Genomic DNA, 15,654 nt, shown 5'->3' with positions numbered 1-15,654 from the left:
TATCAGGATTATTTGCCCTTAGGCTGCAAGAACCTTCTAAGATTTGTGGCCACCTTTGTGTGTGTGTGTGTGTTACCATTAAATTTCTCTCTCCCCTTTTCAACCACTCATTAAAATTCTGATCAATTTTTTTAGTCTCTATAAAGGAGGCTTCAAAAGGTTCACGGGGAAAAAAGAATTAAAAGATAATGTTGTAATATGTCTTAGGTACTATGCTGGGGGACAATGATGAGATAGAAAAAAGTCCAGGCATTAAGGTGCCTACATTTGAGTAGGAAAACTAAAGAGGAAAATAGGTACATAGTATGTCACGTAATTATAAATATTTAGAAGAAAACTAATGTATACTAAAGGGACAGAACAAGCTACCTTTGAGTAGGATGTACTCAAAGGGAAGGTCTTGTGGAGGTGGTGGCATCTGCATAGAGAATTGTATGAAGTGGGAAGGAAAGCCATGAGATATCTTGGGGAAGTGCCTTCTCAACAACTGCCGACTCCAAGCTGGAAGCATTCAAAGAACAATAACTTCAAAGTGTTGTTTGAAGCAGTGAAACCTAATGGAGGGAAGGGTGATAGGACATAAAGTCAAATAGGCTGACAGGAGTCAGATCCTATAGGGCTATCTGGGTTATTATAAGCAGTTTGAGTTTTATTGCGAGAGCAGCTATTAACCAATAGGACAGTGATGTGGTCTAATTTACATTTAAAGAATAAGGAAGAGAGAAGAGAGAGATTGGTGGTGATAGGAGGCAAGAATGGGTGAGGGGAGACAAGTGTAGAAAGCTGTAGCATATTAAGTAATAAGAAATGGTGACTTAGACTAGGATGGCATTGATGGAGGTGGTAAGTGGGCTGAATTGGAATATATGTAGGAGGTAGGATGTGTTGATAGAATGGAGATGGGATTTGATGTCAAAGAGCAGCTAAAAGTTTTTGGCTTAAGAAACCAGATAGAAATTGATGCCATATGGAAGACAGAACATATTTAGAGGTAAAATCAAGGATTCTTTTGTTCATGTAAGTTAGAGAATGCTTATTGGAATACAAGTGGCCAATCAGATGTCATTTAGAGATCCAATAATATTTCGTTGGGAGTCATTATTGACTTCAAACAACAAGAGCAAGACAGTATTTATAACCATAGACTTCACTAAGACTGTCTACATAGGAAATGAATGTAGATAGAGAAAGGGAATTGAGGATAGAATACAGCAGACCTTCTCACTATTTACACATCACAAAGAAAAGTTAGCAAAGGAAACAAAACTGCCTCATGAAGTTTAATAGGAAACTCAGCAAAGTGTGGTACTGACAGCAAAATCAAATGAAGAAACAATTTCAAGAAGGTGTGATTATCATGGTCAAATGATGCTCAAAGGATGTCAAATTTGGATGGGAAATTTAGTAAGATGACTCCTTTGCAGTTACATACTTTTTGATTTGGCATGCACTTGCTTTCAGTAATTCTTTCTCCTTCTCATTAGTTTTTATGTTCTGTAACGCAGAAAATTACATAACCAAGATTCTTAATCCAAAGTAACTAAATAAGTTCTGAAATCGATGTGAAAGAGTCTAATAAGTAAAATGTATGAGCTTCTGTGCATGAATTTTATAAGATCTAACTTACTTTGACCTGTGATCAAGGGGGCTGAGGTTTCTAATAACTAAACTCTGAAAAAGCTTGAAGAATTCGTATTACAAAAAATGAAAAATGATGGCAAATAAGAAGCCATAAAGGAGCAATGTTTTAAGGTATAACTATATCCAAAGGAAAAAACAAATAAAAAATCCTAACTTATTAATAAGAACAAAAAACTCAAGTTTGACAGATATTTCTGTCATTAGATTTGATAGTTGCATGCCTGATTCCTTGCTGGAGTCCAGAATGTGATATAGGCATATCAACAAGAACAAATCACTTCACAATTTAAATAACTTACCGGCAAGCACAAGGGTAACATTCAATACAATGAATATTCCACAAAATAGGCCAACTCTAAATGTAGTCCATGCTGGGGCAGGCTGTGGATCGAAAAACAGTATTTCATTACAGTGCAAAAATATTGATAAGATTAGCACATACTGTAGTAAATTAATACAATGAGATTACATTAAAGGCCTATGGTGAAAATAACAATACCGTATGATGTAAAACTCTTTTAAATCTGAACCATAGAATCGTCGTCACACTAAAATACTAGAAATATAGTTGGCAGTTAGGTTATTTCACAAAAGTCTAATGAATCACTTAATAAACACTATAATCCTAGGCATCAAAATACATATACACTGACTCTTATGGGAGAAATTAAACATGTAATTTTTTAAGATACGAATTTATATTTATGGTTTTATATACTGCTCTAACTTTTATAATAAATATAACACAATTAGAGTTTATATATTTGGTACTATGAATAATATATAGAGATAATGGCAAAAATAAGAATACCCATTTTTCGACAGTTTTCATTATACCAAGGTAATTTACAGTCAAATTTTCAAGACAGAGGTTTTTAAGAATCTTCAAGTGAAGTGGGTGGGTTAAAATTTTTTTGAATTATAATTTTATATTTAGAAAGCAATAGAAATGGCTATTCTTTAAAATAAACAATATAAATACCTGGTATTTTATAAGAAAATGAGAAAAACAGAAATAACCTTTCAGTTGTAAATATGTGTTATCTTGCGAAAATGTGGTGACGTTAGAGGCGACATGACTTCTAACACATTTTTAATATAGCCTAAAAACCTTCAAAGCAAAAAAGCATCGAGACTATCTCTAACTTAAATTAGTAACAGACATCTATAGTTAGTAGTCTTAGGTCGGGCACACTCAGCAGAAAGACAACAATTTGCATAAATTAAAAAATTAACTTTACTTTGAAAACTTGTGCAAGGTATTATATATACAAAATAATGTATATATTTGGGTTGTTAGAAAAATTAGTAGTAAAGTGAACCTACACCTATCACCCGTCTTTGGAAACAAAATGGTACCATTACTCCTGAAGGCCCCTCCTTATACAATATTACAATACTCTCCTCATCAGAGATAACTATTTCCATATTTCCTCCAGGTTTTCATGCATTTCTAAACATCTTAATTAAAATTTTTTTCTTTTGTTAAGTTTTATTGATATAAATTTGAGTTTTGTTGATAAAAATTTGACATATAAGAAACTGCACATATTTTGAATACACAGTGTAAGTCTGCTATATGTAAATGCCTGGGAAAGAATCCCTGGGGCACAATGGTTAAGATTCAGCTCCCAACCAAAAGGTTGGTGATTTGAATCCAGTCAGTAGCTTTGTGGGAGAAAGACTATAGTTTAGAAACCACCTGGGCAGTTCTGCTGATGCATGGATTGCCTGCAATCCAGTCAAGAATTGACTTGACAGCACCCAACAACAAAGACCTGTGACATCATTGCTATAATCAAGAGAGTGCACTTCCATCGGCCCCAAGTTTCCTCTCACCCTTTTTTAATCCTTCCCTCTTACTTCACCCTGCTCTACTACTAGGCAACGGCTGGTATGTTTCTGTCACTTTTTCTAGCAAACTAATGAGATAATACAGTTATCTTAATTAGACAATAACAGTTAATATTCCACTGCAGATCAGGTTGGTAGGTGTTTCAGTTGCTTCTACTCTGGACTATTATGAATATAGTTCTATAAACATTTGCATCCACTGCCCTCAAGTTGATTCTAACTCAGACTGACCCTATAGGACAGAGTAGGGTTTCTCTACAGGGTTTCTGAGGCTGTAAATATCGTCACAGAAACAGATTGCCTCACCATTCTTCCTTGGAACAGCTAATGGTTTTGAACTGCCAACCTCTGGGTTAGCAGGCCAACACTCACTGAGCCAGGGCTCCTTAAACATTTGTATACAAATTTTATATAGACATATGCTTTCATTTGTTTTAGGAAAATATGTAGGAGTGGAATGGCTAGATCATATGGTAAGCCTGTGTTTACTTTTTTAGGAAGCTGTCAAACTGTTTTCGAACATAGCTGTACCATTTTACATTTCTAACAGCAGTGTATGAGACATGTGAGTTGCTGTTTCTCCAACATTTAGTTTAGCCAATCTTTCTCATTTCAGTCATTCTAACAGGCATGTGTTAGCACACTGTGGCTTTAATTTGCATTTCTCCACTTACTAATGATGCTGAGAATCTTCCCCTGAGCTTATTTTCCATTCACATATTTTCTTTTTTAAATTGTGGTAAATATGTAACAAAATTTTTGCCACCTCAAAATTCAGTGACATTACGTTCACATTGTTTAACTATCACTCTTATCTCATTCCCAATTTTTGTCACCCTAAACAGAAAAAAACCCCAGTGTACTCTAAACACTGAGTCCTCCTTTTCCCTCTCCTCCACCTACTAAATGTTGGTCTCTCTATACTTGCCCATTCAGGAGATTTCACATGAATTGGGACTGTTCTAAAATAATCAGGCAGTGTTAATCCTCCAAGCTAGTTCTTCCAGAGTTGTTTTTGCTCCTCTAGTTGCTTTACATTTCCTTATTAATTTGAAAAATAGCTTACCAATTTTTAAAATGCTTACTCAGATTTTGAATAGGATTGTGTTGCATCTGTAGATCAATTTATCAAGAAATGATATCCTAAATTGATGACTTTTCTAATCTATGAACATAGTGTATCTCTCATTTTTTTTCAAGTCTTTCTTTCAGCAAGATTTTTATTTTTCAGAATTATCCATGAGTATCTGATGGTGTTGAAAAGAGCCTTTAAAATTTTTCCTAGTGTTCTTGATAGAATATAGAAATTATTTCCCCTCCCCAACTGCTGTTGAACATACACTAATCTCTCACTTACTGACACAGCTACATTCCAAAGACTAGTTGCTCCATGAAATCAATGTTATGTAAGAATTGGGTTCACATTCTGTCTTCAATGTTGGAACATACCAACTTTCTTGAGTTATTCACCACTCAATGGGCAACTCTTGTGTCTTGGGATGTGTATGGCGCTGCAAGGCCCCCCACCCCTCTTCTTTTCAACTATGATTTCCTTGCCATCATAGAACCCACTAGGGCAGGGGTCCTCAAACTACGGCCCACGGGCCACATGCGGGCCGTCAAGGACATTTACCCGGCCCGCCAGGTGTTTTTGTCTTGGTTTGTTTTTTACTTCAAAATAAGATATATACAGTGTGCATAGGAATTTGTTCAGTTTTTTTTAAACGATAGTCCGGCCCTCCAACGGGTCTGTGGGACAGTGACCTGGCCCCCTGTTTAAAAAGTTTGAGGACCTCTGCACTAGGGTTTCAGGGTGGTGGTGGTTGGGTGTTATCTGCCACTTGCCTGGGCAGGCACTTTTCTCATCCTCTGTCCACCCAGCCCCAGAGCCTGGCAGAGATCCCTTCTTTTGTCAGCCATTTCCACTTTGCCTCTGCCTCCCAACATCCTTAGCATCTTTTATTCTTTAACCTTGCAAAATTCACTTATTAGTTATAATATCTAAGATTCCATATAATTTCTACATATATCACATCACTGGTAGAAAAAAACAAAAATCAACCCCCCAAAGAAACCAGTTGCATTTCTTCCTTCAATTTAGATGTCTTTTATAATTCTTTTGGTTACCTTATTGCACTAGAATTTCCAGTGCAATCAAATAGAAGTATGAGCATGAACGTATTTTTGCTCCCAGTCTTCCAGGGAGAAAGGACTCAGTGCCATATCATAAAATAGAAGACAAGCCCTAGGTTTGTCCATAGATGGCTTTTATTAGACGTGCTGATATCAATTCGGTCAGAGACCATACGTACTTTGTATGATTTAAGTTCTTTTAAATGTATTGAGACTTGTTTTATGGCCTTCAAGATATTACTTAATAAACACTGTTTTGGGTAAGCACTGTTAAAGATATTGTAAAATACCGTATATACTTGTGTACAAGCCAAGTTTTTCAGTACATTTTTAAATGCAGTTTTTGTTATACAATTAGGTGCCTCGGCTGATATTTGAATCAGCTTATACTAGAGTAGATACAGTAAATGTTTATTTTGTGCTTAACTGCTACATTTTGAATAAAGCCAACTACTAGTCAAGCATATCTAAATCCCCATATCAAATAAATATCTCAACTTAATCACCTGGTGAGACCAAGAAGTTATTCTAATGTCAATATAATTCAGTATGAAGTGAGATGTGCTGTCAACTTTTTAAAACAAATTTAAAAACTATTTACAAGATTCAACTGAAAAAACTTTAATGAAACATGTATTTTATTAGCTAAACAGATTATACTGATTATTAAATAGACAAAACAAGTAATCAAATAAATAACGGGAAACAAACACTAACCTGAGCGGCTCCCAAAGGGGGGACCCGTAATCGTTTCATAGCCTTCTGTCTGTCACCATCTTCAAGTTCATTGGTGACTACAGCCTAGAAACACAAGTTATTAAATTCTGATATGGGTTATGCTAAACTTAAGTGATATATAATTTTATACCATCTATGAGGGTGCTTCAAAAAGTTTGTGGAAAAATTCCATTATCTTTTGAACTTCACTTTTCATGAGCTTTTTGAAGCCTCTGTGTATGTATATTTGTGTGTGTGTATGCATGTATAGTCAACTTCTTAGATGTTTACTGATAAGTCAAAAGAAAAAATCATGAGTAAGACTATGTATTCAGAACTAGTGACCAGTTATTACTACCAACTATTCGAAGAGTATTAGAAGGTTCTGAATAGAGGGTGAAAAAAAAACGTGGAACAAAATTCAAAACCATAAAAAAGATCAGGCTTACTATTGGGCTAGAGACTGGTAGCCTGAGACTATGGCCCTTAGTTAGCCTTCAGTCTCGAACTAAACTTTCTCCTGTGGTTCAATTTTCAGCTAAATCACACTATAGAGATATGAACTCCTTAGAATAATCTACTCATTTGAAATCCAAGGGCAGCATTTATCCAAAGACAAAGTTCAAAAGGGTTAGGAAAGAAAGAGGAACGGAAATAGGAAGAAGAAAGAGAAAGTAAGACAAGTGATGTTATATTGTGGGGACTGCAATCAATGACAGGAAACAAAATAGATAAGAATTATGGAACGCTATAGAAGACAGCACTGAAGATACAGCTCGGGGAGAGGTGTGGGTCTGCTCAGAACACACTGGAGCAAACTGAGAGAGAGAGAGAGAGAGAGAGAGAGAGAGAGAGAGAGAGAGAGAGAGAGAGAAAACACTGCATCTTGGCCCACCAATTTCAGAGGACGATAGTCCTGCTAGGAGGAGTCAATGCACAGAGGCTGCCGGCCCCACCACGAGACGCGGAGTCCCCTCACTGACCCATAGTGCTACAGGGATAACACTAGAGACACAGTGTGGGAATTATGCCTGGTCTGATCCCCCCCCACACCTAGGTGAAACACTAAGGGAGTGCAACAGAGCAGCAAGGGGAGCAAAGCAACGAAGTCTACAAGGAATCCCCCAAAATTTTTTGGAAGCAGGGTTTGGCACCTCATCAGACTTGATCGTAAAACATTCATAAAGGACAACAGACAGACCTGAAACTATTTATAGGCTACCCCCCCATGTCTATTTATATAAGATAGGCAGGATAAACAATCCTGAGAAAACAATGGGACTGATGGTTCTGGAGGGACGTGGGAGAAGGGGAAGTGGGGAAAAGGAAGGGATGAGCCAACAAACCCAGGGATAAGGAAACAACAAATGATCCAAAAAATTGATGGTGAAGAGGGCGCAGAATCCCTGGTGGGGTCTGATCAAGGGCAACGCAGCTGAGAGGAATTACTGAAAGCCGAATGAAGGTTGAACAGGATAGTGGGACAAGAGGAAAGTAAAAGAAAATAGAGGAAAGAATTAGGAAGCAAAAGACATTTATAGAGGTATAAATACAGGCACATACATATGTAAATATATATATAATGATAAGGACATAGATGTATATATATTTATATGTTAATTGTTTAGTAGTAAAGTAGCAGACGAACATTAGGCCTCTATTCAAGTCCTCCTTCAAGCAAGAACACTTTGTTCTAATAACCTGGCATTCTGTGATGCTCACTTTCCCAACACGATTGCTGAAGTCAAAATGGGTGTTTAAGTAAATGTGGTGAAGAAAGCTGATGATGCCTGACTATTACAAGATATAGCATCTGAGGTCTTAAAGGCTTGAAGATAAACAAGCGGCCATCTAGCAGGGAAGCAACAAAGCACACATGGAAGAAGCACACCAGCCCGTGTGATTATGAGGTGTCAACAGGATCAGGTAGCAGACACCAGAAGACCCAAAACAAATCATCATATCGATGAGAAAGACGTGGGACAGAGTGGAGACACAAAGCCCATCTGTAGACAATTGCACATCCTCTCAGAGAAGGGTCACAAGGAAGGGACGAGCCAGCCAGGGTGCAGTATAATACCTGTGAAACACACAACATTCCTCTCATTCTTTAAGCTTCCTTTCCCCCACTATCATGACTCCAGTTCTAGCTTACAAATCCAGGTAGACCAGACCATGTACCCTCGTACAAAGAGTTCTCAACACAGAATCCGGGACAGATAAATCCCTCAGGAACAATAATGGGAGTAGTGATACCATGGGAGAAGGAAGAAGGTGGGGGGAAAAGGGGAAAACCAATTGGAATGATCAACATATAACCAGCCCCACCACCACCCAGGGTGATGAACAACAGAAACATGGGTGAAGGGAGACAGCATATGGTGTAAAAGATGAAGATAATAATAATTTATAATTTATCAACGGTTCCTGAGGGTGGGAAGGAAAAAAAAAATGAGGAGCTGATACCAAGGGCCCAGGTAGAAAGAAAATGTTTTGAAAAGGAAAATGGCAACATATGTACAAATGTGCTTGATACAATGGATGTATGGGTTGTTATAAGAGCTGTAAGAGCCCTAATAAAATGATTAAAAATATGTGGAATGGAAGCCTGACTTGTTTTAAACTTTTATCCAATTCACAATGAAAAAAACAAACTATGTATTCAAAACTATTAACAATTACAAAAAAGGAAGCAGAAAAAAATTTCATGAAAATTAAACATGGATGTTACTGAAATATATGGTATTAGATGAAACATTACTGCACCTCAGTTTCAGAGATTAGCTGGTTGATTTTCTTGCATGTATAAAATGGGGCCACTTCTACATGAGCCACTCGCCAGTCTGCACCACGAGACGTTTCCAGTATCTTGTCATGCTTTTTAAGAATTTTTCGAAACCCTGTGAAATTCAGATTCTGCAGAAAGAAATGAGAAACACTACTATAATTTCTAACTCCATTAAACAAGATAAAAAATAGGTTAAGTACTATCCATTCACAGAGCAAAATGAACTAAGACTAGGTACTCTGGGAAATTATAATACTTTTAGAATAAAAGCATTTTCTTTAAGTTTATGGTTCTTTTTTCTTATGTCACATATTTCAAGTAGTATGTTAATTCTTAGTAAAATACAAAAACTGATATGAACCTATAATTTCCAGATAAATTATTGACAGCCCTCAACTCAGAATAATTTTATTTCCACTTCCCAGTGTAACTGTTCTCAAAATAGGTAAATTTTATTATTTGACTGTTCAGATCAAAAGAATATTTTCAGAAAATATGTTGGATTTATCAAGCACTAAACACAAATAAAGACAGATACATGGAGGCACATATATACCAGCATGAAAGACAGATCTTCTAGAGCTGTCACCTTCACTTTGTTTCTATCAATTCTCAGTTTGATTCTCTTGTTACAGGGATGTACTGATCATGAGTGGAAGACTTCATCTTTCCTCAGTTTTCCACAGTATCAAATTGCTATCCTTTTAAAAATTTTCAAATTCTGTTTGGCCAACATTCAAAGCAGGAAACTCTGAATTTGTATGGCTCTGTAAACCCAGAGTTATTGATCATGTATCTTTTTTCTCATACTTTAATAGCTCATCTTAAACTTCTTGAGGTACAAGGATAATGATTTGGAAATGGCCTTAAATAAACAGCCCTTTCTCAATTATTCTCAAAATAAATGTACTCTTATAGAATAAGACAGCTCCAAGAATAGAGAATGGAGGAGAATTAATATAATTAATAATTAAATTTATTTTTCTATGAATTAAAATGTAACAAGGATACTTCTCTGTAATACACACTCACACTCATGCACACACACACAAATCAATGAGATTTAAAATTCAACATTTTAATAGTCTTATAGGAAAATTGAACTATATCTTTCTTTATCCCTTTAAAAAATTAAATTACAAAGCTATGAGTAAACTTCAAAGAAAAGGGGTTTCTATTACATATATCATCTTATTTAATTACTTTTCTACCCTTTAAAAATTATTTTCTATTTAGGTTCTTCTTAGAATAATAAAATATTAACTCACCAAAGAAGAAAGTACACTTATGCTAAGAAAAAGATAAGAATAGTAGAGTATATACATTAACAACTTATATCAATGTAGAGAAGAGGCTTTAATTAGTCTTTTACTTTGAACTCTCAGTATTTACCCTGGGTACTATCTTTGATTTTAGCCTTTAGTTTTTATATCATCGTCCTATGATGATCTTAACAAGAACAAAATGAAATAAACAATATCTAAGATCTCTCTAAGATTAAGGTGATGCATTTCTCCATTTACATTTTTGTTATTGAACAATAATGTTTTCTAATTTAGTTCTTTATAGCTTAACTACATAAACAATTCTAAAAAGATTACAAGAGGACGTGGTCCATAGCTGCACCTACGAGCTGGCCTCTGGCTCACAGTGACTCTGTGGCACTGGTGCAGCAGGTTGTCTTGGCTATTATTATAGAAACAGATGGGTAGGCCTTTTTTTTCTGCAGAGCCACTGGGTAGGTTCAAACTACCAATCGTTAGTTTAACAACCAATAGCCAACCACTTGCATTACCCCTTTACAAGTGAGTAAAAACTCTGTAATCAACATAACTGGAAATTCAATTTTGTGATTAAGTTGAAAAAATATTCAGTTATATTTCAAAATAAGTCTGTACACATATTTGCTATGATCTAATTTATCTTCTTTCTCAAGGACTTCTTGTTGTCTCTGGGTAATCAAGTAGGAAAAATTCTTTTAGTGACAAAGTTGAAAAGTCAGGAAATTTGACATATTAGTATTAAGTGTAGGAAAATCAACTGTCCAATTGCTTTTGTTAAAAATTTTATCAGGTAAGGAGAATATAAAAGTTCTCAACCAACAATTAATTCTCGTGTCAAGGTCTACTTCTGAGTATGGTATATAACTGAGTATGGTATATAACCACTGATTTACTGCCTGTGATACATGCTTTTAGCCAATAAAGTTATCTGCACACTGAGTAAGAACTCCAAGAAAAAGTCCATGCTAAGGCTTTTCCTTCTTGGACTGGGTCATTAGTAAGTTGATTTACTAGCGCTTCTCAGTTATTTAACCATTCCAATGTCTAAGACAGTGGTTCTCAACCTTAATGCAGCGACCCTTTAATACAATTCTTCATGCTGTGGTGACCCCCCAAGTATAAAATTATTTTCATTGCTACTTCATAACTGTAATTTTTCTACTGTTATGAATTGTTATGTAATTCTGATATGCAGGATGTATTTTCATTGTTACAAATTGAACATAACCACAGCTGAATATAAAAAGACCGATCAGCATCCAAATTAAGTTCCCATGGTACAGATTTTTTTTGCAGTAGTTGATGATTTTACAGTATATGATTTTACATTTACACAGTAATTGTAATTCGTGAAGTGTCACTTTACCTCCAATACTGCTGGCTTTCAACACAGTAGCTGCTTTTAACAGAATAGCTGCTTTCAACACAGCAGCTGCTTTCTATACAGTAGCTGCTCTCTATACATGTGACTGGTCCGCTTAAGTACGTTATGACACCAACCCTGTCACATACATCTGTATTTGTACAGGGTGTATGTGATGGGGTTGGCGCGATTATATCATCACGCCTGGTACTGGTATGTAGATGTATCTGTATGTGGGTGGACCCACCTGGAGATGTATAGAGGAGCGGTGCCTCAGTTCCTAAGACCATTGGAAATATGTGTTTTCCAATGGTCTTAGGTGACCCCTGTGAAAGGGTCGTTTGACCCCCAAAGGGGTTGTGACCCACAGGTGGAGAAACGCTGGTCTAAGAGAAGAATTTTTGTACCTGATAGTTCTGCAGCAGGATAAGACTGAGGTAGAACTCGCTGAAGGCCAGCTTTAGGTCTTTAATGTTCCTGTGTTGAACACGTTCCTCATGGGACAGGTGGAAGACTGGCTTTCTGCGCTGTCGCAGTGTGGTAACACCAGTAGCTTCTTTCTGTGCATCCAGTGATGACTGAAGCTCATTCTGAAGGGTAGCAAACCTGCGCTGGGCCTCTGCAAGCTTCTCTGTAGGAAATAAAACAGAATTGTTAAATCAGAATGATAACAATAGGAAGTATATGCTCTCACTAACCTCTGACTTTTTTACTAATCTGTTTTGCTTGAGGGAACAAAATGTAACATGTAAAAATCAAACCGAATAGAAACAAATCTTTCGGTATAACATTCTCCTCCAAACAAAACCCTTGAATGCACCCTTTGTCTTTACAGACAGAAAAACAAAATGTAGAAAGCTATTAAGAAATGGGAATGTAAAATAGTGCAGCCACTTTGAAAAAAGTTTGGCAGTTTCTAAAAAGATTGAGCACAGAGTTACAGTATGATCTAATAATTCCACCTCTAAGTATACTTCAAAGATAACTCAAAACCTAAATTCAAGTACAAAGTTGTACTTGAATATCCATAGCAGATTTAGTGACCATAGCCAACAAGTAAGAAGGAAACACAAATGTCTATCACCTGGTAAACAGATACACAAAATGTGGCACATCCATATAGTAGAATAATGTACACACAGCCATACAAAGCAAGTTCTACTTCAAGCTCTAACTTGAAGATATTATGCTAAGTAAAAAAAGACAGACATAATGGGCGACATTTACTTATGATTCCATTTATTTGAAATGTCAAGAAGAAGAAAATTCACAGAGACAGAAAATTAGTGATTGCCAGGGGCTGGAAAGAAAGAAAGGGCAGTGACTGCTAAGGCGGAGCATACTTTTTGGAATGATAAAAATGTTCTGGAACCAGATAGCGGTAATGGCTGCACAATCTTATAAATATATGCTCCAAACACTGAGTTACACATTTCTGCGGAAATGTCATGGTATGTGAGTTATCTTTCATTTTAAAAAAGTGATTAAAGAGCATTTCCAGTTACATACTTTAGTGTAGAAATAGGATTAAATTTGGGCTTTAGTTTTCAAATCTGCTTCATTTCCCACTATGTCTCATTTTTTCTGTAAGACAGAGGAGTTACACGAATAGACAAAAACTGGCAATTTGTAAGAAGTAGGTATAGTTGGCTCTATAAGTGCTTGTGTACACATAAATTTAACAGTAATACTCTGTGACCCTTTCCCACTGGGACTGGCAAACTAGGGTACAAATCCTTGCCTTGTCAAAAACTAACTGCTGTGAATTTAGTCAAGTTTTTTTTTATCTTTGTTTTTAAATTGTTCTAAACCTTATAGATGAAAAGGGGACAATAGTTTCTTTATAGATGAAAAGGGGATAATACCAACTTCTTCCCTCATAAGGTGTCATGATTAAATTAAATGAGTTATGGAAAATTTCCAGGGAAAAACTGGCACTCAATAAATAATAACTAACAAAAAATAACAAAGCACTACTTACAATTCACTCTTTCTCAGAGTTCTCGTCTTGCTCCCTTTGTATAGTGCTATATGTACCACCATGCCGTCTCTAACCATCTTAGCTAGTGCTTCTTCAAGGCTCCCTGCTTCTCTGTGAGTATCACCATCTATATCTTCATGGAAAGCTTTATTCATTCCTATGACATTTTATACAACCCTCTTTCTAAACCAAGAATTATTTCACAGCAAAGGTAGCAGAGCAACAGGATCAGGTACGATCTTACCACATATTCAGAAGCAGCTGACCTACTAGAAAGGCTTATTGACACCGCAATAAGGCCCCCAGGTGGTAGGCAAAAGACTGAAAGGGCAGGGTTCCATCTTATAGGATGCAGTTGGCTTTGAATTTAAGGCCACTATATGGTGCTGTTTCTCACAAAGCCAAAATATATGGTCTATAAATTGAGGAAAAGTGGTAGTAATTCCTCTTGCTACATCTAGTAACCCACTCACCATATTTTTGCTTCTCAGTCCTCCAACATGATCTCTGCTAATGGTTATTTCTCAAGAAGGATATGCTTCTATCATGGGAATATAACAATGGTTTCACTTAACTGGCAGGTAAGTGTGGTACTTGATATGGCTCTTCTAACCAATTCCTACCAAATAACTGGGTAGGATGACTAAGCAAACATGAAATGGTTATGCCTCACACCAAAGAGACTGGACAGCTCACTAATAAGGTAAACAAGCCACATGGTACTCTTATGGAATGTGAACATGAAAAAAAGCATGTATGGAACTCTAAAGAGAACACTGGTCAATTTTTCTATCCTCCTTTGGTTTAAAATGAGTCATCTCAGAAGTGGAAAAAAGGCATCTCAATACCATCAACAAAGAAAAGCCAGGAGTGAAGTATGTCATTTGGACGCCAACACCATAGGAGAGAGCACTGCGACTTTAAAGACTGGAGAGAAGTGGCAACAGCAGATCCAAGAGCATGAGACAGAGTGTTGGGGTTCCTGGCCTATGGGTTGAGAAAGTTGACTTCCTTTGGACAGGAGGCTCTGAGGAGTGGTTGCCTCCGGGCACTTAATAGAGGGGAGGTTAAGTTCGCTGCTTCTCAGAGCTAGAGCTCAGCACCAAAGCTAACTGGTAGAGTGAGCAACTAATCAGCAGAGCTACACTTGCTCAAGCAGGCATGAGGTCATGTCAAAGAGAAGCTGTGGACCAGAAAGAACCATGTCGGTAGGCAAGGTTGAGAAGGAGCAGTCCTGAACTAAGTGGTATATGCATCCTGAACATTTCTGAAACTGATAAACTAATAATAACTCTATTATCTTGAGGTATTGGATGTGAATTCTGTGTGGCCATTGCAATGAATTGAATCTAGCAGACAAGTAAAGCATGCCAAGGGAGGTACAGCTGGTGTTAGAGTTGATAAGGAAGGTTGGAGGAGAAAAGACTATCTGACTTCTGCATCATAGGAATTAGCCTTGGGCCGATGTTGAGTTTGACTCTTCTTTCCAGTGTAAAGTCAGAGGGAATCAAATGAGAACCCCATGCCATTTTTACAATGAGACAGCCAGTTAGTCATTGGGTATCAGAAATGTATAGGTTAAAAGAAAAGTTTTCTCTACTAGTTGAAGTAATTGGTCCTGATTATCAAAGAGAGAATAGGTTATTGAAATACAGTAAGGGCTGGGAAGATAATGTCTTGTATCCAAAAGATCACTGGAGCCTCTCTTTAGTATTTCTATGCCCAGTGAAAAATTATAGCGATCAAAAAATGCAGAACTATTGAGAATTCAGATCCTTCATCAATTAAATTTGGGGTCATCCCAACTAGTAAAGAACCCTGACCAGGTGGGTTTCTGGCTGAGGGTAACAAAAACATGGAATGGGCAGTAAAAGAACAAAGTCTCAGATATCAA

General features: G+C 36.7%; 1 protein-coding gene across 1 annotated transcript in view; it reads right to left on the bottom strand.

Moving 5' to 3' along the window:
- XPR1 (xenotropic and polytropic retrovirus receptor 1) overlaps positions 1 to 15,654 on the bottom strand; it is a 212,113-nt gene that overhangs the window by 64,701 nt on the left and 131,758 nt on the right. Inside the window, exons 4-7 of the mRNA XM_075528060.1 lie at positions 12,187 to 12,410; positions 9,112 to 9,261; positions 6,346 to 6,429; positions 1,941 to 2,022 (exon numbers count right to left, since the gene is read on the bottom strand). Coding sequence (XP_075384175.1) covers positions 1,941 to 2,022; positions 6,346 to 6,429; positions 9,112 to 9,261; positions 12,187 to 12,410 — 540 coding nt within the window. The remainder of the gene's footprint in view (positions 1 to 1,940; positions 2,023 to 6,345; positions 6,430 to 9,111; positions 9,262 to 12,186; positions 12,411 to 15,654) is intronic.

The sequence above is a fragment of the Tenrec ecaudatus genome, chromosome 1 (genome assembly GCF_050624435.1).
Source record: "Tenrec ecaudatus isolate mTenEca1 chromosome 1, mTenEca1.hap1, whole genome shotgun sequence".
NCBI classification, from domain to species: domain Eukaryota; kingdom Metazoa; phylum Chordata; class Mammalia; order Afrosoricida; family Tenrecidae; genus Tenrec; species Tenrec ecaudatus.
Note: the sequence above shows the minus strand (reverse complement) of the source record. Positions and strands in the feature narration are given on the sequence as shown.